This window comes from Papio anubis, chromosome 12 (assembly GCF_008728515.1).
Source record: "Papio anubis isolate 15944 chromosome 12, Panubis1.0, whole genome shotgun sequence".
NCBI classification, from domain to species: Eukaryota; Metazoa; Chordata; class Mammalia; order Primates; family Cercopithecidae; genus Papio; species Papio anubis.
The window spans coordinates 15185511-15210871 of NC_044987.1; the positions used below are offsets into that span (position 1 = coordinate 15185511).

Sequence of the window (25361 nt, forward strand, 5' to 3'; positions counted from 1 at the left end):
TTAAGTTTAATTTTTTAAAAACTGAAACAATACATCTTTTGGACACTATATTCTTCATCTGGATTCACCACTTGTTTACATACACGTTTAAATATATAGCCATCCCCCAGTATACACAGAGAGATTGGTTCCAAGATACACATACCAAAATCTGCACCATACTCAAGTCCTGAGGTCACCCCAGCAGAACCTGCATATTTGAAAATCAGCCTTCTATATACGTGGGTTTTGCATCTCACAAATGCAGTATTTTCTATCCTTATTTGGTTGAAAAAATCCACCCGCACAGTTCAAGCCTACATTGCTCAAAGGTCAACTGTACTTTATTCTCTCTGCCGAAACATTTACAGGTGAGGTGTTATATCACCACTTCTAAATACTTGAGTATACATCTCCTAAGAATCAGGACATTCTCCTATGTGACACGGTTTTCACATATCCATTTTTTTTTAATGAACTGTCTACTTTTTAATGTTGGTATGGGCTACTCTCTTAATTCTTTGTTGAAACTCTTGGGGCCGGGCATGGTGGCTCACACCAGTAATTCAAGAGGTTGAAGTGAGAGGATGGCTTAAGGCCAGGAGTTTGAGACCAGCCTGGGCAACATAGTGAGACCCTGTCTCTATGAAAAAAGAAATACTTGGGTGTCTTCACAGACCTATGATGAGATAAAATACGTCTCTCCAGCAGATGTCAAATATAGCAAAACTTGCTGTTAGAGTCGAGTATCATTACCTGGATGTGGAGCGACCAGGGCTTAGTCTTTTTTCTTTTCTTTTGTTTTTTTTTTTTTTTTTTTTTTAGACAGAGTTTCACTCGTTGCCCAGGCTAGAGTGCAGTGGCACAATCTCGGCTCACCACAACCTCCGCCTCCTGGGTTCAAGCGATTCTCCTGCCTCAGCCTCCCAAGTAACTGAGATTACAGGCATGCGCCACCACACCCAGCTAATTTTGTATTTTTAGTAGAGACAGGGTTTCTCCATGTTGGTCAGGCTGGTCTCGAACTCCTGACCTCAGGTGATCTGCCTGCCTCGGCCTCCCAAAATGCTGGGATTACAGGCGTGAGCCACTGCACCCAGCCAGGGCTTAGTCTTTGATCAAAGAGCTCAGCTTTCCCCCCTAATACTTAGAAACAGTTACCTTTATGTTATAGGATTTGTTCCCTAAAGTGCTTTTTCTCAAGACTTCAGATTTAACCCCTAAAGAGGTGATGTCTTTGGTGCACTCGGTGACCCATGTCTCCTTTGGTCTCACCTCTTCATTAGCACTGTTCAGTTTTTCCATTTCTGCTGCTGGTCTTAGAAGTAGGGAAGCCGAAGGCTCCACCAGGTGAGCCTAGAGTGTTTCATGAGGATTCTTCCTCACTGCCTCCACTGCTCCAGACACTAAAAAATAAAGGCCTGACTATTCCATCCTTGCTGAGACAGAAGCACCTGCTGTCACTTAAGGCCTGTGTGCTGCTATCAAACCCGCCGCATGGAGGGAGACAGGCATTTTTCTAAGCATTTCCCAAGAGTGAAGAAGAGGGATTGAAAATAAGTGACTTAAAACTTGGAATTTCTTCCTGAGGGACCCAAACTTCCCTGGCCTGCCCTGAGGGTGGCCTGATCCAGGGTGTGATTGGAAATCTTAACCTGATGATTGCCCCCAAGCCACAGGCAAACAGGATCCCCTCAAAATAAAAACATTAGGCTTGTAGCAAAGTGAATAGCTGTACTCTGACTAGTTCTTCACTGGAGGTAGAAGCAGCCCTATAATTTTTGTTGTCTTCCACTGGGGAACAGATGGACTCTAGGTGACATTGAGGGCAGGGGCTCCACTCAGGCCCGCCACCCTTGCTCCCAGCTCTTCAGTAATTAATCTGTGGTGCTTTCTCATCCCCATGGCAACAGGTCCTAGTGTTACACAGACCACAAACACACACAGGTCTGTCCCCACGTTTTTTTGTCCATCAAGCTTTGCCTCCTAGCAACTTGGCTCTCTTCCCTCATTGTTTGCTCTTGATCCAGCTGGCCTCTCCCTAGGGGAGGGGCTTCCCCTTCGACTGCTCTTGTGTGACCTTGAACAGGAACCTCCCTCTTTCTGGGCCTCTGTGCCTCATCTGCAAATTACTGAGATGGGACTTGTGGGTCTTGAAGTTCTCCACTCCCGTGTTATCAATCATTCTATGTCACTTTTCTCTAAATACATGCTCAAGTCCCAAGATAGGGAACTTAGCTCTAGTTCCCTGGTTCCAGTTTACAGAATTTATTTAAGTGACCAATGCTCAGAATGCTTGTTTCTTTCTGTAAAGTCGTATATATATGTGTGTGTGTGTGTGTATGTATATATATATGTATATATATGTGTATATATATGTATATATATGTGTATATATATATGTATATGTATATATATACTTTTTTTCTTTTTTTTTTTTGAGATAGAGTCTCACTCTGTCACTCAGGCTGAGAGTGCAGTCGAGCAATCTTGGCTCACTGCAACCCTGCAACCTCCACCTCCCAGGTTCAAGCGATTCTCCTGCCTCAGCCTCCCGAGTAGCTGGGATTACAGGCATGCACCACCATGCCCGACTAATTTTGTATTTTTAGTAGAGATGGGGTTTCGCCATGTTGGCCAGGCTGGTCTCGAACTCCTGACCTCAGGTGATCTGCCCACCTTGACCTCCCAAACTGCTGGGATTACAGACGTAAGCCACCATGCCCGGCCTCTATAAAGCTTTAGAGTTAGATCATAGAGGTCACCTTGTCCATGATCTCAATTTGGCAGTGAGGATACTGAGCCCTAGAGTAAGGCTTGCTCAAGGCCACATAGCATGTCAGGAGCAGAGACAGGATGGAACCTGGGTATCTAGACTGCCTATCCAGTTCTCTTTCCATCTGAGTACTCTGCCTTTAGTTTGAATAATTGACAGCATTTTGCAGGACTTTCTGCAGCAAATTTTCCAAGCCTGCGTCTATTAGGAGCTGAGCCAAACAGCAGTGTGACATTCACACACATCCAACAGCAAAACCAGCATGATCTGCCTCCTATCTGGGCCCTAGTAGGACTGTCTGAGCTGGACACCTCTGAGGGTCCCCATCCTTCATTGCTGTAAGAGCAGAAACAAGCACCTGTGCAGGAATGCAGGAGGCAGCAGAAAGAGACTGGCATTCACAGCCCAAGCAAGTTACTTAATCTCTCTGAGCCTCAATTTCCTCATCTGTAATCTGAGCATAACATTACCTATTCAGAGTTGTGAGTGCCAGTTAAGAAAAACAGTGTCTGGCCAGGCACGGTGGCTCATGCCTGTAATTCCAACATTTTGGGAGGCCAGGATGGGCAGATAACTTTCAGCCAGGAGTTTGAAACTGGCCTGGGTAACATGGTGAAACCCCATCACTACAAAAAGGACAAAAATTAGCCAGGCATAGTACCAGCCACTTGGGAGGCTGAGGTGGGAGGATCAATTGACCAGGAGGTTGAGGCTGCAGTGAACCACGGTCACACCAGTGCACTCTAGCCTAAGCGACAGAACAAGGCCCTGTCACACACACACACCCTGAAGGAAGTGGGGAGAGAGGAAAGGAAAGGGAAAAAGGAAAGAGGGGAGGAGAGAGGGGGGGAAGGGAGGGGAGGGGATGGGTGGGTGTCTGGCACATAGTAGGTACTCAGCAACTTCACAAATGTCCATTTCCCCCACTTCCATTTCCAGGACTACGCCATCGAAGCTCCATTGAGATTCTCATGGTGGGTGATCCTCAGCAAATTTTTTTTTAACCAACACTGTCCCTATTTAGCAAGTATTTAGTTCCTCTCATGTCTCTGGATGCTTCTACCTTCTTTTCCGGAACAATACACTTGATGTAGGTAAGTATGGCACTGCCCAAACTAAACAGAATGCCCATTAAATAGGCATTCCAAAATCAAGGAATTGGCTTTTCCAATTTCCCAATATTTGGGGGCATCTGCCTCTTGGAGGTAGTAATGGGATTGAGCTCCTAGGTCCCACGCTTCTAAAGACCAGGGAAGCCTATAATGCCAGCACTTTGGCAGGAGAATTGTTTGAGCCCAGGAATTCAAGACCTGGCAACATAGGGGGCCCCCTTCTCTACAAAGTGAGTCAACCATGGTGGTGCACACATGTAGTCTTAGCTACTTGGGAGGCTTAGGTAGGAGGATTGCTTGAGCCTGGGAGGTGGAGGCTGCTGTGAGTTGTGATCACACTCCAACCTGTGTGACACAGCAAGACCCTGTCTCAAAAAGCAAAAACAAAAAAAGTGGAAACCAGGACTCCAACAGCCCCAGCTCTGCAACCCAGCCCTGCCCCTGGGCAGCTGTACAACTCTGGGCAAAGGCATTTAACTTCCAGGAGCCTCGGTGACATCCAGAAAATGAGAGGAAAACACCTCCCTCCTCTTGTTGTCGGGGCTGGAATAAGGGTGAAATGAGGCGATGAGCTGAGGGGTCTGCAGTGGATTTCACTCTCAGTGTGTTTTAGGTGTGCCACTCCCCAACCCTGAGCTGGCCTCTGGCTTCCTTCCTTTCCTCCAGAAACCCCTTCATAACGCAGCCAGGTGCAGGAGTGCGTGTGCCCGCAGAGTCCTGGGTGTAGTCCAGGATGGCCGTGGGCAACAGCAAAGCAGAGAAAAACTTCCTGGTCTACCAGGCCTTCCCTTGGCCTCCCTTCTGTTGTCCCCCCACTCACAGGCCAGTTGTGACCAAGTTCCTCAGGCAGTGCTAAGCCTCTCCTCCTTCCTGGAATTCCCTACCCAACCCCCAAGTTCTGCCTATTCAAATCCTTTTCAACCCTCAAACTTTAAAGGCTCATCTCTTCCAGGAAGTCCTCCTGCTGGCCCCATCAGAGGAAGCCATTGCTTCTTCAGTTTACACAGCATTTAATCTCCGGACTTACGGCCCAGTAAACTCTCTTCATCTCTGTCCAGTGAACCACACTTCTCAAAAGACTCCCTTACATTCTTTCTTTTTTTTTTTTTTTTTTTTTGAGACAGAATCTATTCTTCTGTCTGAGCCTCTTAAGTAGCCAGGAATACAGGCGTTCACCACCACACCCGGCTAATTTTTGTATTTTTAGTAGAGATGGGCTTTCACTATGTTGGCCAAGCTGGTCTTGAACTTCTGACCTCAGGTGATCCACCCACCTCAGCCTCCCAAAGTGCTGGGATTACAGGCGTGAGCCACCGCACCCGGCCAACCCCCTTACATTCTTTTTTCTTTTCTTTTTTTTTTTTTTTTTTTTTTTTTTTTTTTGAGACAGAGTCTTGCTCTGTCACCCAGGCCGGAGTACAGTGGCAGGATCTCGGCTCACTGCAAGCTCCGCCTCCTGGGTTCACACCATTCTCCTGCCTCAGCCTCCAAAGTAGCTGGGACTACAGGCGTCCGCCACCACGCCCGGCTAACTTTTTTGTATTTTTAGTAGAGATGATGGGGTTTCACCATGTTAGCCAGGATGGTCTCAATCTCCTGACCTCGTGATCCACTCGCCTTGGCCTCCCAAAGTGCTGGGATTACAGGCGTGAGCCACCGTGCCCGGCCAATAATTTTTTTAAAAACCATATAATCCCAGCACTTTGGGAGGCTGAGGTAGGAGGATTACTTGAGTCCAGGAGTTTGAGACCAGCCTGGGCAACATAGTGAGACCCTGTCTCTACTAAAAGTATAACTAAAAAAAATAAAAATAATAATTTTTTTAAACAACCACCTATATTTTCTGAAACAAAAAAAAAAAAATTAGTAAGAATGGGCCAGGCGCAGTGGCTCATGCCTGTAATCCTGGCACTTTGGAAGGCTGGGCAGGTGGATCACCTGAGGTCAGGAGTATGAGACCAGCCTGACCAACATGGAGAAACCCCTGGTTCTACTTTGGGGTGGGTCAGATAAAATTAGCTGGGCTTGGTGGTGCACACCTGTAATCCCAGCTACTCAGGAGGCTGAGATGGGAGAATCACTTGAACTCGGGAGGCAGAGGTTGCAGTGAGCTGAGATCTCACCATTGCACTCCAGCCTGGGCAACAGAGCAAAACTCCGTCTCAAAAAAAAAAAAAAAAAAAAATTAGTAAGAATGGCAGCATCGTTTTACATTTGTGCAAATCTCTTTAGCATCTGGCTTAATAGAAGGCAGCTGGACTTGCGTCTCCTTCAGCATTCAACCCGATGTCATATCACATGTCATGGAGCGTCTGGAAAACATGAATGAGTGTGAAAAAGGCACATCATGTCTTAGTGTTATTACGAGCCTAGTTCTAAGCTCTCAAGCCCTCTAAAAGAAGGCCCCGGGCCCCACTTTGAGAGCTGTCACAGCAGAGCAGGGGCTCCTTGAGACGAGGGCACCTTGTCTCAGTCAGCTCCAAGAGCCCAGTGCCCAGCCAAACCCCGGCACAGCAGCCTCTCTCTCAATGATGACAGCGAAAGAGCGGCTTCAGAGGAGCAGACCCAGGGGCATGGCTCGCCCAGCCAATCATCCTCAAAGCTCAGCGCAGGGCCACTGTGTCCATGAAGCTGCCCCTGTGGCAAGGCTCTTCACATACTGTGTGACAGGGGATCCTGTCTTGATCCAGCCAGAATGAGAAGTACTTTGTGGTCAGGAACTGTCTGATCCTCTCCAAGAGCACCTGTCCCTACAGCTCCCAAAAAGTCTCTTCCCTAAAGACCAAGTACCATTAGACTTCCAAGGTTCCAGGAAACAGCTTGACCTCCTAGACAAAAGCAAACTAAGGCCCTCCAGTAACAAATGGAGAAAAACGTGTGGGTGGAGGCATCTCCTTTCCTGAGTGCAAGGAGGGCAGCCTGCCCTCTTTGCTTCCATCCCCAAGGGGTTCCTCACTCTGCCCCTGTGTCACTCTGATCCCTCTGCTACCCCAGCATGCCTCAGCCCCAATGTGGGGTGAAAGAGGTACATCATAGAAAACGTGAGCCTAAGCTCTATCCAGTCCTAGGCTCAACTCTCATCTCTGTATCTTACCAGCTGTGTGACCTTGGGAAAGTGATGTAACCTCTCAGAGCCCAGCACCAGCATTTGTAAAATGGTGACGCTACCTTATAGTTATGGAAGGAGAGAAACTGCATGTAGCCCTCTTGCCCAGACATTCTACAAATAGTAGCCAGAAATATGAGGCTCTCTCCCCACTTCCCTCCCTGCCAAACTCTCGGCCTAAGCATGGCTAACACAAAACAGATTACCAATCCCTTTCCTTTCTCCCTGAGGACAGCAGGGCTAGGCTGGGATTTTCCAAGAGGACTTCGCCCATGGAGAAAGAGGCGTGCAGTAATCTTGTTTGCAGTGTGTGGGTTTCCTACCGTGCAACAGCCCCGATGGCTAGACTCCACACCCCAACCCTCCCTAAGACCTGGGCACCTTCTCCCCCTTCCCTGTCCTTTCTCCTGTGGGTTTAGAGGTCCCAGGAATGAGCAGTCAGTCCCTGGCTCACGCCATGTCCTTCTCTCCTTGTCCTGGTCACACCCACTGGTGATCTACCAGGGCCCTTCCAAAGACCTGACCTGGCCAGTGCCCCTGTAACCCTGGTGGGGAGGAAAGGTGGGCAGCTGGCTTTGTCCACCCCCTCCACCCTGCTTCTTTCTCAGACCACCCAAGGTTCCCTTCTGCCTGCAACTTCTCTCCTCTCCCAGCGACCCCCCAAGTGCTCACTCAGTGCCTTGGGTGCTGGGGATGGAGAGCTCCCCTCGTCACACCCCCGCACAGAGCACCTAGTTTCCTCTGCTGGGTGTTCTCAGCCACCGCCTGTGCCTTTAAGAACGGCCACCCTGTGCCAGGGACTTGGCCTCGGCATCCTCAGCTGAGTGGGATTAAGGGACCATTTCGTGCCTTTGTGAATTCTTCCTGGCTGCCATCCCTTCCCTCACACAGAGACAGAGTAGCCCATAGGCCAAACCACTCTACCAAGGAGAGCCCAAGAGCTGGTCTAGCCTGGCAACCTTTTCCCTTGGGTAGTAGAGGCTGCCCCTTTGATAGGGAGTTTGTGGTCAGAGAGTGGGCCCTTGGGGGTCTTGGGCTGTCACAGGGACTCCAGAAAGCCATGCAGAGCCTTGGGCCATGAAGGACTACTCAGATGTCATCCTCTGCGTGGAGGCAACAGAATCGAGCAAGGTAAGGGCCACATAGAATCGTGCTCCTAAGACCCAGCACCCCAGTGGTCACCACTGCCTCAGCCCTCAAGTCTCTCCCTTCCAGACCGAGTTCTGCAATCCTGCCTTCGAGCCTGAGTCTGGGCCATCCTGCCCTCCCCCAGCTTTCCCAGAGGATGCCAGCTATAGTGTCCCAGCTCCCTGGCACGGTAACCATCCCAGGGGGTGACCTGGGGGAGGACAGAGAGGCCCAGGAGCCAAGGGCAGCACGAGAAATGCCCAACAGAAGGGGCTCTCAAAACCCCACCTGCCGGGTCGCAGGTCGGCGTCCTCGAGGGCTGCGGCCAGACTGCCGTTTCTCCTGGCTCTGTGTCCTCCTGCTCGCCAGCCTGCTGCTCCTGCTGCTCGGGCTGCTGGTGGCCATCATCCTGGCCCGTAAGTACCCGGGGACAACTTGAAAGGAGGGCTTTGGAATGAAATTCCATCAGCCGCTCTCCCAGCCTCCCAGGATCCAGCTCCTCTGAACGCCACCCTCCATCTTCCCGCCTCCAGAGCTGCAGGCTGCACCCCTACCTGGGGCCTCCCATAGCCCACTGCCTGCCAGAGGCCTTACCACCACCACCACCACCCCCACCATCACCACCTCTCAGGCAGCTGGGACCCCTAAAGGGCAGCAGGAGTCAGGTGTGAGCCCCTCCCCACAGGCCAGTGAGTACTCAGGGCAGGTCTTCCCGGAGAAGGGCCCAAGATGATGGGGTGGGGGCGAGGGGAGGGTGAGGAAGAGGTACCTTGGAGAATAAAGGACCTCACTCGTTTTGACCTCTGAACTCTGACCTCCATCTCCGCAGCCTGTGGAGGCCTCCTCTCTGGCCCAAGGGGCTTCTTCAGCAGTCCCAACTACCCAGACCCTTACCCCCCCAACACCCACTGCATGTGGCGCATCCAGGTGGCCACAGACCATGCAATACAGCTCAAAATCGAAGCCCTCAGCATAGAGAGTGTGGCCTCTTGCCTTTTTGATCGCTTGGAAATCTCCCCTGAGCCTGAAGGCTCCCTCCTCAGGTAGGTCCCTCTGTCCCCAGGACATCCCACCGTGTCCTGAACCACTATCTAAAGAGCAGAATCAGGGAGTGGCAGGGGGAAGGGCTAACCAAGGAAGAAACTGAGAGACTAGACCTCTGGGCCCAGCTCTGCCACCACCTTGCTGTGTGCCGTGAGGAAGATCACTTCCCCTCTCTGACCTGTTTCCTAGTCTGTAACATGGATCTCCTTTCTATCTTCCTATGAGTAAATGCTACAAGGATAAATGTGCAGATGCTAAGAAGGTCAGAGCTCCCTGGGACATCAGAGGAGACTTTTTGACCACATGGTGACCAGTTTGGGGGTTAAGAAAATAGGACTGCAAGGCCCAGGCAAGCTCCTCTCTGGCTGGCCCTGCTCCTGGAGCCTCCATCACCCCCAACCCGGCTTCTTGCAGGATTTGTGGGAGGGTGCCTCCCCCCACGCTCAACACCAATGCCAGCCACCTCCTGGTGGCCTTCGTCTCTGACAGCAGTGTGGAAGGATTTGGTTTCCATGCCTGGTACCAGGCTGTGGCCCCTGGGCATGGTGAGTGTGTTCCCACCATGTCCCCAGCTGCCTGTTGAGTGTCCACTTTCTTCCCCTCCACCCACTCCCAGCCCTGCCAAAGGGGTGGAGACTCGGGGCCTCCCTGACTCCTGGTGCCCACACCCAGGGAGCTGTGCCCATGATGAGTTCCGCTGTGACCAGCTCATCTGTCTGCTACCTGACTCAGTGTGTGATGGCTTTGCCAACTGCGCTGACAGCAGCGATGAGACCAACTGCAGTGCCAAGTTCTCGGGTACGGGCCAGGCATGGGGGGGTCCTGTCTTCAGGCATCTGATCTGGGTTCAAATTGGGCCCCCCAGCTCTGGTCCAGCCTCAAACCAGGGCCTCCGCCAGCATCTCCTCCTTTGTCATTCTTTGGCCCAGAACTTGCTTCCCATGGGCATGGCCAAAACTCTTGCTCTGCAGTCACTGCCCACAATCACTATTGGATGGAAGCACGGATCCTAGCAAACTCATGAGCCCTTTCATCTCTCTACAGGGTGTGGGGGGAATCTGACTGGGCTCCAGGGCACTTTCTCTACTCCCAACTACCTGCAGCAGTACCCTCACCAACAGGTAAGCACGGTGCTCCATGCAGAGGGGGAGGGGCACACGTGGAAGCACCTGAGCACCCAAGTCAGTGTAATGGGAACGGCATGATAGACACTACCTTCTACTTGGGAAGGTCACAGATCAAGCAGACGGGGGATGGGGGATATTAGTAAGTGCCTGATGTGTACCCAGATGTGCCCACACTGGGTCAACTCACCTCTGAAACCAGGCCCTTAAGAGCCACCAATGATGAAAGCGTGACCCCACCCCCCAGCCAGCAGTGGGGGAAGAAGACCCTTCTGGAGCTCAGCCTGGGTGCCCAGGATGAGACAGAAGGGGTCATGAATTGCCCACCTGTGCCCTCCCCCAGCTCTGCACCTGGCATATCTCGGTGCCGGCTGGACACAGCATAGAACTGCAGTTCCACAACTTCAGCCTGGAGGCTCAGGATGAGTGCAAGTTTGACTACGTGGAGGTGTATGAGACCAGCAGCTCAGGGGCCTTCAGCCTCCTGGGCAGGTACAGGAGCCAGGGAAGAGCCACGGATAACTCCATCCTCACAGTCTGCCACCCCCGCCTTCCGTGTCGGCCCAGCACATTCCCCAGCTTCACTTTCTTCTGCTACTCTAGGCCGGGGGTCTCTTCACCATTACCCTAAAGACAGCTCTCACCTCAAAACCTTCACCCCACACTCTCCCTGTGCCCAGGAGGTCCTTCCCCAAACCTCTCCCTGCCCCAGTTTCTCCCCACCGGCAGGGGCCACCTCCACCTCCCTTACAAACCCTCATTGATTTTTCTTGTTCTTCTTTTTTTGAGGCAGAATCTCACTTTGTCACCCAGGCAGGAGTGCAGTAACACTATCATGGCTCACTGCTGCCTTGACCTCCCAGGTTCAAGTGCTCCTTCCACCTCAGCCTCCCAAGTAGCTGGGACCACAGGCACATGCCACCACGCCCAGATAATTTATTTTTTTAATTTTTTTTGTAAAGACAAGGTCTTACTATATCACCCAGGCTGGTTTCAAACTCCTGGGCTCAAGTGATCCTCCCGACTTGGCTTCCCAAAATGCTGGGATGACAGGTGTGAGCCACAATGCCAGGCTGCCCTGCTGATTTTTCCCCATCTCGAAGTGGCTCAAGTTCAAGCAGTTTGTTTAATGCTTTGTCTGCTGAATATGTGTGTCTTCCTCACCAGACCCTAACCCTGTGTCTCCCATCAACTTTGGCATCATCCAGGGCTCCAGCTCAGAGCCAGGCCTGTGGGAGGCTGCAGTGCCCCCTCAGTCAGCCAGGGCTGGTGCCCAGAACTGCTATCTGCTTTGGGCAGGTTCTGTGGAGCAGAGCCACCCCCCCACCTCGTCTCCTCACACCATGAGCTGGCTGTGCTTTTTAGGACAGATCATGGCATCAGCAGTGGAGGCTTCTCAGCCACCTACCTGGCCTTCAATGCCACGGAGAGTAGGTGCCCCTGGGCAAGTGGGTGTGGGCAGTAGAGGCACCTCCAGGGGGACAGAGAAGGGTTCTGGACCCTGGTCAAGACACTCTGGGGGTACTGGGAGTGTAGGTATGTCCCCGGGCACTGCCATGCCCCTTGTGCCTGCAGACCCCTGTGGGCCCAGTGAGCTCTCCTGCCAGGCAGGAGGGTGTAAGGGTGTGCAGTGGATGTGTGACATGTGGAGAGACTGCACCGATGGCAGCGATGACAACTGCAGCCGCCCCTTGTTCCCACCCCCAGGTGAGAAGCCTGCCCCTGGGGACCCTGAACAGGCTGGGTGCTCACCTCACAGAACCCTGCTGCTGTACTGAATAGCGTCCCATCCCATCCCATCCTCCCTGAGGGGGCGGGGCCAGCTGACTCTGGGACCACTTCGCAGAGTCCTGGAAGACACTCGGCTGGTGGTGGCAATGGCACTGAGTGTCACCCCAAGGGAAATGGGAATCTGGGAATCAGTGGTGGGACTCCAAGAACCAGTCCCTTCTGTCACCCAGAGCCCCTTTCCACAGCCCATGTAAGATGAAGGCATCCTCTTACACAGAGCAGGGGGTTTCTTCCAGATGCCCAAGCGGTCCCTGCAAATGCAGGTGCCCCATGTTCCCTGAGATCAAAGACGTGCCTGCGTGATGCCCAGGGCTGGCAACTGATGCTGGAGCAGGCTCTCAGGGATGGCAGGGATCCTCAGTGTGTGTACAGCCTCTCTCCTTGTTATCCTCTTGCTTCCTCACAACCACCCCCATTGGACCCATGTACACACAGGACCAAGTGATTCGGTGACTTGCCACAGGCCACACAGCCAGTGAGCAGTCCCCACAGTGGCCTTCCCCTCCACCCCTGCAGAGCTGGCCTGTGAGCCTGTCCAGGTGGAGATGTGCCTCGGTCTGAGCTACAACACCACGGCCTTCCCTAACATCTGGGTGGGCATGGCCACTCAGGAGGAGGTGGTAGAAGTCCTCAGCGGTTACAAGGTCTTCTGGGTGGAGGGAAGGAGGGCAGGCCTGGGAGGGGAGGGAGCCTGGGAGCAGGTGCCTAAAGGCCGCTGTCCCTCCGCAGAGCCTGACAAGCCTGCCCTGCTACCAGAATTTCCGGAGGCTCCTGTGTGGGCTGCTTGTGCCCCGTTGCACCCCACTAGGCAGTGTTCTGCCCCCTTGCCGCTCTGTCTGCCAGGAAGCAGAGCACCAGTGCCAGTCTGGCCTGGCACTACTGGGCACCCCCTGGCCCTTCAACTGCAACAGACTGCCAGAGGCAGCTGGTCTGGAAGCTTGCTCCCAGCCCTGACCCTGAAGCCAGCCCCTGCCCTCTTTCTGCCCGTCCTCTTTTGCCCGTCAGGACTGGCACACAGGGGAAAAAGGAAGGGGCACCAGCAGGGTCTCTAACTATCTTCTCTGGGGCTCCCAGGGAGGGGGAGGAGAAGTCCTCAGCTGAGGCTCATGGGACCCTCCCTGCACCTTCCTGTCCCCTTACTGGCCCCAGGCTGCTGACTGGCCCCACACTGTGCCACTGGACAATCGAGACCGCTTCCCATCCAGGCCTCTGACCCAGACTTCCCGCCTTCTGCCTCTTCCCCTTTCCATCTGCTTTTTCAGCTTCTCTATCGCCTGCCTTCTGACCTTTTCCTTGATTCAACAGAAATGTACTGAGCATCTACTCATGTGGCAGGCCGTGTCCTAGGCCTTAGGGATCCAACTGGCTGTCTGCCTCTAGAACTCTCCACCCTCATCTCCCTACGTATTTCTCCCTGAAATGGGGTCTGGTCCTTGGTCTCTGCCACTGCCCCGCCTCTCCTCCGGCCCTGGGAGCAGGAGGTGCCCTGTGTGTCCGTCTCTCGAAGCTCTGCCTCTCTGTGCCCAGCTCAAGTCTTTCTACCCCTCCTTTCTCCCCCTAAACTTTGGCCGGCCGCCGGGCGACACCACGAGTTATTTCCCAGCTATTTCCCGGTCCGGGAGCTCTTGGCCCCCGAACAACTGGTTTCCTCTTGGAGTCTGGGAGGAGAAGAGCGGAGCCGGCAGGCAGCGAACCAGGACTGGGGTGACGGCAGGGCAGGGGGCGCCTCGCCGGGGAGAGGCGCGGGGGCTGGAGCACCACCGACTGGAGGGTCCGGAGTAGCGAGCGCCCCGAAGGAGGCCATCAGGGAGCCGGGAGGCGGGGTGAGTCTGGCGGAGGAGGGGAAAGGGGCTGGGGAGGGGACTGTGGGAAAGGCTGGCGCGGGCCGGCGGTGGGAGGGAGGGCTGGCCGCTCCTACCCGCTCTCGCCTGCCTGTGCTCTTCGGGTGTTCGGCCCTGTGGGCGCTCAGCCTCAGGGGCACAGCAGTGGGGTGGGGACCGACTGGGCAGCGCCGGGGTGGGGATCGAGGTAGGTCCCAGGATTCTGGGTCCCGACTCCAGTCCTGCCTGGCCCACAGACTGCGAGAGGACCCCGGCGTTCGGGCTCCCGGTGCCAGCGCTATGAGGCCGCTCCTTGTCCTGCTGCTCCTGGGCCTGGCGGCCGGCTCGCCCCCACTGGACGACAACAAGATCCCCAGCCTGTGCCCGGGGCACCCCGGCCTTCCAGGCACGCCGGGCCACCACGGCAGCCAGGGCTTGCCGGGCCGCGATGGCCGCGACGGCCGCGACGGCGCGCCCGGGGCTCCGGGAGAGAAAGGCGAGGGCGGGAGGCCGGGTAAGAAGGCACCGTAGCAGCTGTAGGTGGCGACGTCCGAGCAGGCTCCGCCGCAGCTCCCACTCCCAGTGCCCGGGGCTCGGGGCTCCCGCCAGGGGGCGCCACTCCCTGAGTTTTGCAGCCCAGAGCGGAGGAAGGGCCCAGGCGGCGGGCGCCCCCTTGGCCAGCCCCCTAGATCTGCCCTGCGGGAATGGGTGGAGGAGGTACCCGTGCGGGAGGAGGCGCTGGCCGAAGCTCAGGCAGGGGCGGGGAGGGGTACGGTGACCTTAGAGTCGCCGCCCTGTTGCGGGCTGACCCGGCCGCTACGCTCAACCTGCCGCCCCGCTTACCCTGCAGGGCTGCCGGGACCTCGAGGGGAGCCCGGGCCGCGAGGAGAGGCGGGACCCGCGGGGCCCACCGGGCCTGCAGGCGAGTGCTCGGTGCCTCCGCGATCCGCCTTCAGCGCCAAGCGCTCCGAGAGCCGGCTGCCTCCGCCGTCTGATGCTCCCCTGCCCTTCGACCGCGTGCTGGTGAACGAGCAGGGACATTACGACGCCGTCACTGGCAAGTTCACCTGCCAGGTGCCTGGGGTCTACTACTTCGCCGTCCATGCCACTGTATACCGGGCCAGCCTGCAGTTTGATCTGGTGAAGAACGGCGAATCCATTGCCTCTTTCTTCCAGTTTTTCGGGGGTTGGCCCAAGCCAGCCTCGCTCTCCGGGGGCGCCATGGTGAGGCTGGAGCCCGAGGACCAAGTGTGGGTGCAGGTGGGTGTGGGTGACTACATTGGCATCTATGCCAGCATCAAGACAGACAGCACCTTCTCCGGATTTCTGGTGTACTCTGACTGGCACAGCTCCCCAGTCTTCGCTTAATGCCACTGCAAAGTGGGCTCACGCTCACTCCTAGGAGGAGGGTGTGACGCTGACAACCAGGTCATCCAGGAGGGCTGGCCCCCCTGGAATATTGTGAATGACTAGGGAGGTGGGGTAGGGGCCTCTCTGTCCTGCTGCTGGCAAGGAATGGGGACAGTGGCTGTCTACAATCAGGTATGGCAGCATGGGGCAGTGACTGGATTTCTGCCCAAGACCAGAGGAGTGTGCTGTGCTGGCAAGTGTGAGTCCCCCGGTTGCTCTGGCCCAGGAGCCCATGGTGGGGTGCTCTCTTCCTGGTCCTCTGCTTCTCTGGATCCTCCTCACCCCCTCCTGCGCATGGGGCCGGCCCTTTACTGAGATCACTCAATAAATCGAAGAACACTCCTACTGGCTCCAGCCTTTCTTCTTTAGCGGTGGGGGTTCTGTTTCTGGGATCATGGTGTGGAGGGGTACTCAGGCAGAAGGGAGGGTTCTTGGATGAAATAGAGATATGGGACAGATATACAGGAAGCCGGCCCAGGGGAATGAGAGGCTGCTCCACAGAGCCGCCACCTAGGTTGTGAATAGGAGTGTCTGACAGCGGGATGCCCTCCTGGTGTAGGGCTCCAGCCACCCTTAAGAAAGGGGGTACCTTTTTCTAATTCAAAGATGCCAACTAAACCACATAGGGGCTGCCTGCACCACACATGCCCCTGCCCCGATCCAACAAAAAAGAGCCGAGGACTTTCGTCTATGACTGCCCTGGCTGCTTGCCTGGTCCCCAGATGACTGGAAAGCTATTGCTCTGTAACCCGAGTGAGTGGCCTCCCTGGGCGTCTAGAGATAAGTAGTTTCTGAGATGACCACAAGGGGGTGCCCTGGCCCCAGAACGCCGCAGGGATACTGGGAAGCTTGAGCTCCTGACTATGGGTGGTGAGGGGGAGGAGGGGTATTGAGGTCGGCCAAAGGAATTCCAGATGCAGATGGAAGAAAAGGGGAGTCCTTTACTCCCAACTCAGGAAGTTTATCTTCTATCATAAAATGTTTATCCCCACATTAAACAGAGACTGGAAGGAGCCGGGCCTCCCCTTGCTCAGCTCCCTGTCCCGGATTGAGGGAAGGAAAGAGCAAGTGCCAAGCCCTCCCTAAGCCTCCCAGTTCTGAGGTGGAGATGAGGAGCTCTCCCCCACTGCTCTGGGCATAGCCTGGGTGGGCCGAGCCACTGTGTCTGAGGCTAGCCACAAAGCCCCTCAAGGCTCCCCCACCCGGGGGCCCACCTCCAACCCAATGACTAACAAACCAGGACTGCCCAGCCCCATCTGCACAGCCTCAACCCAAGGAAGGGGGGCCTCTCCTCAGAGTTCTTCCTGAGCTACCGGCGCCCCCTTCCTGAAGGCAGTCCCAGGCACTGTGGTCCCAGACAGAACATACAATTATGGGGGAGTGCCCCTGCTCTTCCGCTGGTCATGTGAGGGCAGATACGGCCAATGGGGACTGAGCCCAAATGTGAGCTAGAGACAGGCCTCAGGCAGCCTCCATCAGGAGGTCCCGCAGCCACACTCCAACCCAGCCCTGCATCAGACCCCATGCTAAGACACACAGGGACACACACCAGCTCCTCCTGGGATCCGAGGGTAAGACTGGACTCCAGGCAGCAGGAACCCCATGCTCCCTCCCAGGAAGACTGGCCGGGGGAGGAGCTGGGAAGGCTGACTCAAGGGGTGAGATGGTTCACATTCCTCTCTACAAGGGCTTAATTTGGGCAAAAATAGAAAAAATACAGAAGGCTTTTCGAAAGCCACGTGTGCAAGGGGACAAATCAAAAGGGATGACAGCTCACAGAGCCACGCCTGGCATGCTCTCTCCCCATGACACAGTCTTCCCAGCCTATCTTAGCTCCTTCCCCGTCTCCCCCGTTAAAGCCCAGGTACTCCCACAACCCACACTTCTGACTCCGGCAGGGCTGAAGGACCCTGATGCAGGGTCTGTTCCCTTGACCAACTGCTCCCTTGCAGGGACGCACAAGAGACTGTCAGAGCTGTCAAGATAACTTTATTCATAGGAAACTGGGCCAGAGACCCCTCAGGAAGCTGCAAGCCCCTGGGCCCTGGCCCCTTCTGTATTTGGACCCTAGTGAACTGTGCACAGTCTGCCCTCTCCAATGCCAGGGAGAGACAGAGAGGAATGCCATTTTTCTGTGTGATGTGGGAGTGAAAGGGGAATGAGCAGAAATCTGGTTATCCCTCCTGAGACTTGCAGTGAGCTGGGGTGCCAGAGAGCACATGGTCCCAAAGTCAGGTGCAGATGCATCCCCCATCCCAGGGGTAAACTCGTGAGCCCAGCTTTTGGATCAGGTTGGGAGGGAGCCTCATTAGACGATGACAGGCAGAGGTGGCTCTGAGGGTACCTGAGAGATACTAACCCCAAAGCCTACCAGGGCACAGGGGCTCTGGCTGAACACAAAGGTTCAAGATCATCCGAAGGCCCGAGTTGCCAAAACACCCAAATAACACTGATATGTTGTGGCCACAAAAGCTGGGGAGGAAATGTGAAGGAGGCAGGAAAAGGACCTACAGATCTCCAACAGAAAAACCAGAAGCAGAGAGGGGTAACCCCAGAGGCAGCTGGGTGGGCCCTGGGCAAGCTGGAGGAGAGCCCACAGCAAACAGTCTCAAGGCCCTTGCATAGTGACATACTCACCACCCTCAGCATCGAAGGGACCCACTGGGTAAGGAGAAGCTATGTTATCCTGCCCCTACCCAGATCATAGTCTTCCATCTCAATGTCCTGGATGTATGGCTTGGAGGCTTGGCAGGACAGCCACAGGGGTAGGAGGGATTCAGACCAGGACCCGGAGATGAGGTGTTAATGCTGTCCTAGCGTGAGTGCCTGCGTGGAGCGTGGAGGGGTGGGCAGGTAGGGAAGGAGTCTTCAGAGGTAGACATTGAGGGTCTGCAGGATGCCCCGGCGGCACAGCGGGCAGTTGCGGTGGTAGACAGGGTGGCGCATCAAGATTTCAGTGCAGGCCTGGCACAGGCACAGATGCCTGCAGGGCAGGAGCAACACCGTCTTGCTCTGGTCCTGGCAGATGACACACTTCTTCCGCTCCTCTTGCTCCTTCAGCAACTTCCACGGGTCTTGCCCGCCTGGAGGCTCCTCATCGTTGAGCCTCTCTCGGCCCCTGGCAGGTGTCGCTCTGATGGTCCTGGCCTCCTCCTCTTCTGCCTCTGATCTGCGCCCCGCTTCAGGAAAAGTGTCCTGTCTCCGGGTCCTAACTGAGAACACCCTCATAGAGTCACCCTGGGGGGCTCCAGGTGCCCCTCCGCGGTTCGGCCAACTCGCCAGCTGCAGGCTGCGGCTCCAGACTCGGCGCCAGGCCTCTGAGCCCAGTGCTAGGCGAGAGAGCCGCATGACATCCTCTCGAAGACGGTGGTAGGATGGCCGGGCATGGAGCTGGCTGAGTGCCTGGGTAGCCAGTCTCAGGGTCAAGTCCGGATGCAACACAGTCACCGTCACTGCCAGCACGCAAGCTAGCAACACCAGGCCAGTGAGATTGACAAGCACAAAGCTGGCCAGGAGGCGGGCAGCTGAGGCCAGCAGCTCCAGGGCTAGTTGGCAGGGTGTCCAAAGGAGGATGGCCATGGCCACAGCACTGCTGGAAATGTGGGCTAGGAAGGCAGCCACTACATCCGTCATCCTCCACAGAGGCCCGGTCACTGTATCCCACAGGGCCAGCACCAGGGAAAAGAGGTTCTGAGTGCTGATGAGGCAGATGTTGACCAGGCTGTTGATCACATAAGCCACCAGGCTCATGGCAATGGCACAGATGTCACAGGCCTGGCGCAGCAAAGCATGGCCATTGGAGACCACACTGAGGACGCCCCGGTGCAGTATTTCCCTGCTCCGCAGTGCCCCGTGAGAGGCCAGGTGCCCCAGGAGCTTTAGGCTCTCCAGGCCAGAGCAGCAGCTATAGAGCAGGGTACACAAGGCCTGCAAGCCCCCACATGTGAACCGGATCACGGCTTCGATCAAGGCCAGCAATGAAAGCAGGACTCCGCGGCCCAAGTGCAGAAGACTAGTCAGTACCGTGTGCGGCAGGTTGTAGACGAAGGCCAGGAGCCAGGCCAGGGAAGCCAGGAGGGAGGACACCAGCAGGAAGTTGAGGTCCAACACCAAGGTCAGCACGTCCAGCACCAGGCCCACCCCATTCACTACCAGGTACACTGCCTCCATGATAGGGCTATGGAGGTTAGTCCAAAAGAAAGTCTGGCTCCTCGGTTGTGGGGTTGTCAAGGTTGTCAATATTTTAGGGGGTCTGGGATTAATTTGGAAGGAAAATGAGCAGTCTCCAACACAGGGGGTACCAAGAATCCGAGGAAGAAGTGGGTAAGAGGGAAGAGGAGTCTTGGTAGAGGGAAAGGGGGCCAGGTGCCAGTCCAAGAGTCCAGGTTTTGAAGATGGGCTGTTTGGGAGGGAAGAGCCCAAACATCTCCAAAGCGAAGGCGAGCCCAGGCCGTAGGAGCGACCTCAGCTTTGGATGCCTGGTGTGGCGAACCACGGCCGGGCAATGGGTCAGACCGGGAGGAGACGGGGAACGGATGGAATGGGATCGGATTGGATCGGATCGGGTCGGGTCGGGTCGGGTCGGGCCGGGGCCGGGTGGGGTCGACGCAAGCTGGGCGCGGGCTCGCAGTCCAGCTACGCAGGTGCCCCTGTCCCCGCCCGGCCCCCGTCCTCCCGTTAGCGGCGCTTTGCACCCAAAAGGGGAGTGGGAGAGGCAACCAGCTTCAGCAAACCCCAAGCGCAGCCCCTACTCCGCTGGGCGCCGCCATCTTGTGTGCAAAGGGGTGGAGCCAGAGGGATGACGAGAGGGAGGGACGACAAACTCCAGCCAATCGGTGAGGGCCAACCGCAACAACGTCAATCACTCATTGGTCCGTTTGAATGGCGCCCGAACGTATTTACTTTCCAAAGGGAAGGAGCGGCGACAGATTAAATCCCCTCCCCCTTGAGGCGGGGATTGGCTCGTTGACGGGCAGCGTCGGAATACGTTCTCCTAGCCCCGCCCTCTAAAAGAGCAAGGCCTTGGACTCCCCTTAATTTGGGAGCTGTTCTTTCTCCCGGCCTCTGAACGCGAGCTGTTTTTTTTGGCTTGGGTCCGAGGTCACTGCCTCTGGGCTGGGCTTTGGAATAGCACCTCCTTCGCAGCCTGTTCAGATCCGTCTCCTCATTCTCCTCTATTTATTCATCTATTCTATCATTTGTTGAGCTCCTACAGTGCATTGAGGATACAAAAAATTTTAAGACAGTGCCTGAGGTTCACAAGCCGGATTATTACAGGGGATTCCCAAACTGCTACTCCAAACTTTCCGCACCAGGTTTTTCAACATCTTGGAAGATTACTTCATTGTCATTGAGAAAAGGTGGCTACAGATTTCGAAACAGCTCAGCTTCCTACCCTGGGCCTTCCTACCCTAGAGTGCAGTGGCGCGATCTCGGCTCACTGCAACCTCTGCCTCCTGGGTTCAAGCGATTCTCTCCTGCTTCAGCCTCCCGGGTAGTACAGGCGCCCACCACCTCACCCGGCTAATTTTTGTATTTTTAGTAGAGACGGGGTTTCACCATGTTGGCCAGGCTGGCCTCCAGCTCCTGAACCTCGTGATCCACGCACCTCGGCCTCCCGAAGTGCTGAGATTACAGGCGTCAGCCACCAAGCCTGGCCCTGCCCTTTTCTTTAATACTCAAACAATAGTCAAAATATATTTGAAACCCCATCCCAAATATATTGGGAATCCTGGGATTTTCTACTAACTCCAAGGATACTTAGCGGACTCCTAGCGGACTTATCTTTCCCCTGGTTACCTTTGCTGAATTTCCTACTTGGGTTGAATTCTCCATCTCCACTCCTGGGCTCCTCAAATTGTCCATCCCCCTTCACTCTGCCCTGAACACTGCCTCGGAGTCCTTCATTCTCCAAAGCATCACTGATAAGAAGTTGAGGTGTGCAGCAAACCTTTACTGAGGCCGTGGGGTCGTGGTAGGGGCTACGCTACGGTGCAGAGGAAGGACTGCAGGCGCTGAAACTCCTCTGGCTTCTTCCTACCCTTTCTCTCTCGCTGCTCTCAGGCCCTGCCCAGGTTATGGTTTGTTGTGTTGTGATGTGTTGCTGATGTTTTTATTTTCCCACTTGCATCCTCCTGCCAGTGTCAAATCTTGGAGAATGTGCCCACTTCCCTTTCAAGACACTGGATCCCATCACCCGTACCATCTCCTCTTCAGGGATCTTACTTGTCCAGTGAACACTGTGTTGTTATTAATCAATCTTCCTGCAGCACTTGACACCACTGACCACTTCCTGCCTCAGAGGCATTACCCTTTCCTATATTCTTTCTGTTTCCATCATAGCCTCCTCTCCTGTATACACAATGATTTCTAAATTTGTGTCTTCAGCCTGAACCTGTCCTGCAAAGTTCAGGCTCCAGCTGCTTCCTGGACATGAAGAGTTCCTGGGTATCCCACTGGTGCTTCCTACTCATTATGTCCAAAGTCAAACCTGACAAACGTGCTGTGCCTGGACTATGTGCAATTAACTGGCCAGTTTTCCACACCAAGAAGCATGTAGAGGCCTTCTCAGAGTTGGCAGGATCCTCTAAGAGAGTATTTCCATTTGTTTAGGACCAAGACCTCCCCTTTGAGTGATCTGAGACTCACTAATGCAAAGCCATCTTTAATGAGCCACAACCCTTGACTCCCAGGAAACCTAGCAGGTAGTCCTGCTTTGGGCAGGGACAAACACTCCAACTAGCTTTAGGGAGGAAGTTCAAATTGTTTGACAATGTTAGTCCGAGGGATTGAGAAGAAAATAAGCCAGATATTGAGAAAGCTGAACACCTTGAAGCTCTATCCTTGCAGTATTTTCTAATGGAAGATGCAGTGTAAAGCCCTCTGGAAGCCTGCTCTGGCGGTTGTGCTAACTACAGATCTAGGGTTTGTTTTGTTTTGTTTTGTTTTGTTTTGTTTTGTTTTGCTCAGTGTAAGATTCTAGCTGGGACAATAGAAGGGATTTTCAGAGACTATGAGGATTGAGGATTAAGAGATTGGAAAAACCAGAAAAGAATGTCTAATTCAGGGCTTTTGTTTTATGCTATTGTGTGTATTATGGCCCTCCCCATCGTCTCCTCATCAATCATTCAGTAAAATCTATATTATTGCCATGGTTTTTGGCTGGTCTTTTATATTTTCTTTTTTAATTATGCAAATCATTTACAGAGTCCCAAAGTCAAAACTTTATAAAAAGATATAGTCACAGAAGGTTTGCTTTCATCCTTGTACTCTCTACCCTGTTCCCTCCCAGTGCCACCCAAGCTTCAGAGGACCCCAAGTATTACAAACATAGCCAAAAATGTCTCCATAAAGGAGCACCTGGGGTCCTCTGTCAGTCAGGATCCAGTGTTCGTTACTGGTATGGAAAAGCCTATAACCCCAAACATCAGCTCTGCAAACAACACGGTTCAGGGCCGAAGAAGCTCTTCAGCAATTCTGCACATCTTTTTTTTTTTTTTTTTTTTTTTTGAGACAGTCTTGCTCTGTCACCCAGGCTGGAGTGCAGTGGCACGAGCTCAGCTTACTGCAACCTCCACCTCCCAGGCTCAAGTGCTTCTTGTGCCTCAGTCTCCCTCAGTAGCTGGGACTACAGGCGTGCACCACCACACCCAGCTAACTTTTGTATTTTTAGTAGAGACGGGGTTTCGCCATGTTGGCCAGGCCAGTCTTGAACTCCTGGCCTCAAGCAATCTGCCCACCTCAGCTTCCCAAAGTGCTGGGATTACAGGCCTGAGCCACCGTGCCGGCTCTGTCCTACACATCTTACAAGAAGAAGAAAGTGGGGGGGGAGAGAGAGAGAGAGAGAGAAGAGAAAAGAAAGAAAGAAAAGAAAAGAAATTAACGTGGTTTGTGCAATGTGGCTAAGGAACATTTTTCAATATTAATACCTATTTCTCTTTAAATTTGCATATATGTAAATCTAGAGAAACACGCATGTGTATTTAACTAGCTACATTCTAGTTTTGACTTAAGGAAAAACTAGTTTTCCCTAGTTTTGCACTAAGGAAAAAACCTACTTACAATTTTAGTCTTTGATTTAAAAGATTATCAAGGGCAAGTCTGATAACAGCAATGACATGGTTAGTAAAGATAATAAAGATGAACAAGCCAGGATTTTGGCCAAAAATCTAGAAGCATTTTTTTGATGATATGTCCCCTGTGTGGCACATAGTTGAACTAGTTATTAGAAGACACAGCCTAATTGTGCTGAGAATAATGGCATCTTTGAAAAACTAAAAAGATCATATGCAATATTCTGGATGTGCCCAAAGATGAAATATCTTGGAAAAAACTATATCACAATTGACCATACAACTACTCTTGGATACATGATGGGAATGCTGGCTAAATGCTGTTAAAACAAGTCGATTTAATTTAGACAAGAAACTAGAAGGGCTGGGCACTATGGCTCACACCTGTTTTTCATCCACACTTGGGGAGGCCAAGGTGGGTGGATCACTTGAGCCCAGGAGTGCAAGACCAACCTGGGCAACATGGTGAAACCCTGTCTCTACTAAAAATACAAAATATTAGCTGGGCTTGGTGGCATGTGCCTATAGTCCCAGCTACTTGGGAAGCTGAGGTGGGAGAATCACCTGAATTTGGGAAGTCGAGGCTGCAGTGAGCTGTGATCGCACCGCTTTACTCCAGCCTGGGCAACAGGTTTGAGACCCTGGAGAGGAAGGAAGGAAGGAAGGAAGGAAGGAGGGAAGGAGGGAAGGAGGAAAGGAGAAACTAGAAGACTGAGCAGAGTTAAGAAGATTCACAAAGAGCAAATTATGGTCTCAAAGGGAAAATCAAATTACCCTTGCATCTGCGCTACCCACAGATATTTGAGATGATTACTTAGTATGAATAATATTGATAAAAGTGTAACCAAAATACTGTTCGTTTGGTTATTTTTTTAAACAAGTGATGAACCAATATTGATACTTTATTATGAACTGAAGTCCATAGTTTACATTAGGCTTCACTCTTGGTGTTGTACATTCTATGGGTTTTGACAAATGTTTAATGACATTTATCCATCATACAGTGTTATAGAGGACAGTTTCATTGCCCTAAAAATTATCTGTGCTATGCCTATTCATCCCTCCTTCCCCCCAGACTCCTGGCAACCACTGATCTTTTTACTGGTTCCATAGTTTTACCTGTCCTAGAACATCATATAGTTGGAATCGTACAATATGTAGCCTTTTCAGATTGGCTTCTTTCTCTTAGCAATATGGGTTTAAGTTTCCTCCATATCTTTTCATGATTTGATAGCCCATTTCTTTTTAACACTAAACAATATTCCATTGTTTGGATGTACTAGCTAATTTATCCATTCATCAATTGAATGACATCTTGGTTGCTTCCGGGTTTGGGAATTATGAATAAGGTCTGCTATAAACATGCATGTGCATTTGGGTGGACATAAGTCTTCAACTCATTGGGTAAAAGCCAAGGAACACAATTGCTGGATCATAAGTATGGGGTGAGTATTTTTAGTTTTGCAAGAAATCACCAAACTATCTTCTAAAGTGGCTGTACCATTTGCATTCCCACCAGCAATGAATGATAATTCCTGTTGCTGCACATCCTCCTCGGCATTTTGTGGTGTCAGTTTTGGGTTTTGGCCATTCTAATGAGTATGTAATGTTATCTCATTGTTGTTTTAGTTTACATTTCCCTGATAGTACATAGGGTGAAACATCATTTCATATGCTTATTTTGTATCTGTATATGTTCTTTAATAAGGTGTCAAGGTTTGGGGCCCACTTTTAGATTGGGTTGTTTTCTTATTTTTAAGTTTTAAGAGTTTGTTTTATGCCAGACCTATGGTCCCAGCTACTCAGAAGGCTAAGGCAGGAGGACACTTCAGCCCAGGAGTTCTGGGCAGTAGTGCACTATGCCAATCCAGTGTCTGCACTAAGTTTGGTATCAGTGTGGTAACTTCCCAGGAGTGGGTGACCACCAGGTTGCCTAAGGAAGGGTGAATCAGCCCAGGTCAGAAATAGAGCAGATTGGTCGGGCACGGTGGCTCATGCC

At 53.1% G+C, this 25361-nt stretch overlaps 3 protein-coding genes across 5 annotated transcripts; 2 read left to right on the forward strand and 1 right to left on the reverse strand.

Moving 5' to 3' along the window:
- The first annotated feature begins 6036 nt into the window (after window positions 1–6036).
- MFRP (membrane frizzled-related protein) lies at window positions 6037–13106 on the forward strand. Of its 2 annotated transcripts, XM_003910829.5 has the most exons (13): window positions 6037–8104; window positions 8189–8291; window positions 8404–8517; window positions 8635–8790; window positions 8931–9144; window positions 9560–9690; window positions 9818–9943; window positions 10190–10266; window positions 10613–10761; window positions 11569–11699; window positions 11845–11976; window positions 12577–12704; window positions 12790–13106. In XM_003910829.5, the coding sequence occupies exons 1-13, from the start codon at window positions 8051–8053 to the stop codon at window positions 13012–13014; spliced, it is 1740 nt and encodes a 579-aa protein (XP_003910878.1). In that variant the 5' UTR covers window positions 6037–8050; the 3' UTR covers window positions 13015–13106. The 2 variants fall into 2 exon arrangements, 1 of the variants encoding a protein (XP_003910878.1); XR_004177329.1 differs by lacking the exons at window positions 6037–8104; window positions 8189–8291; window positions 8404–8517; ... (4 more) ...; window positions 10190–10266; window positions 11569–11699 and having other exon boundaries at window positions 10351–10761; window positions 11845–12792.
- A 528-nt stretch (window positions 13107–13634) lies between these two features.
- On the forward strand, window positions 13635–15632 carry C1QTNF5 (C1q and TNF related 5). Of its 2 annotated transcripts, XM_003910832.3 has the most exons (3): window positions 13635–13883; window positions 14138–14394; window positions 14731–15632. In XM_003910832.3, the coding sequence occupies exons 2-3, from the start codon at window positions 14181–14183 to the stop codon at window positions 15246–15248; spliced, it is 732 nt and encodes a 243-aa protein (XP_003910881.1). In that variant the 5' UTR covers window positions 13635–13883; window positions 14138–14180; the 3' UTR covers window positions 15249–15632. The 2 variants fall into 2 exon arrangements, with proteins under 2 accessions (XP_003910881.1, XP_009185748.1); XM_009187484.4 differs by lacking the exon at window positions 13635–13883 and having other exon boundaries at window positions 14012–14394.
- A 1629-nt stretch (window positions 15633–17261) lies between these two features.
- Window positions 17262–20088, reverse strand: RNF26 (ring finger protein 26). The gene has a single exon (XM_003910830.5). The coding sequence runs from the start codon at window positions 19458–19460 to the stop codon at window positions 18159–18161; it is 1302 nt and encodes a 433-aa protein (XP_003910879.1). The 5' UTR covers window positions 19461–20088; the 3' UTR covers window positions 17262–18158.
- Between the last annotated feature and the right edge of the window lie 5273 nt (window positions 20089–25361).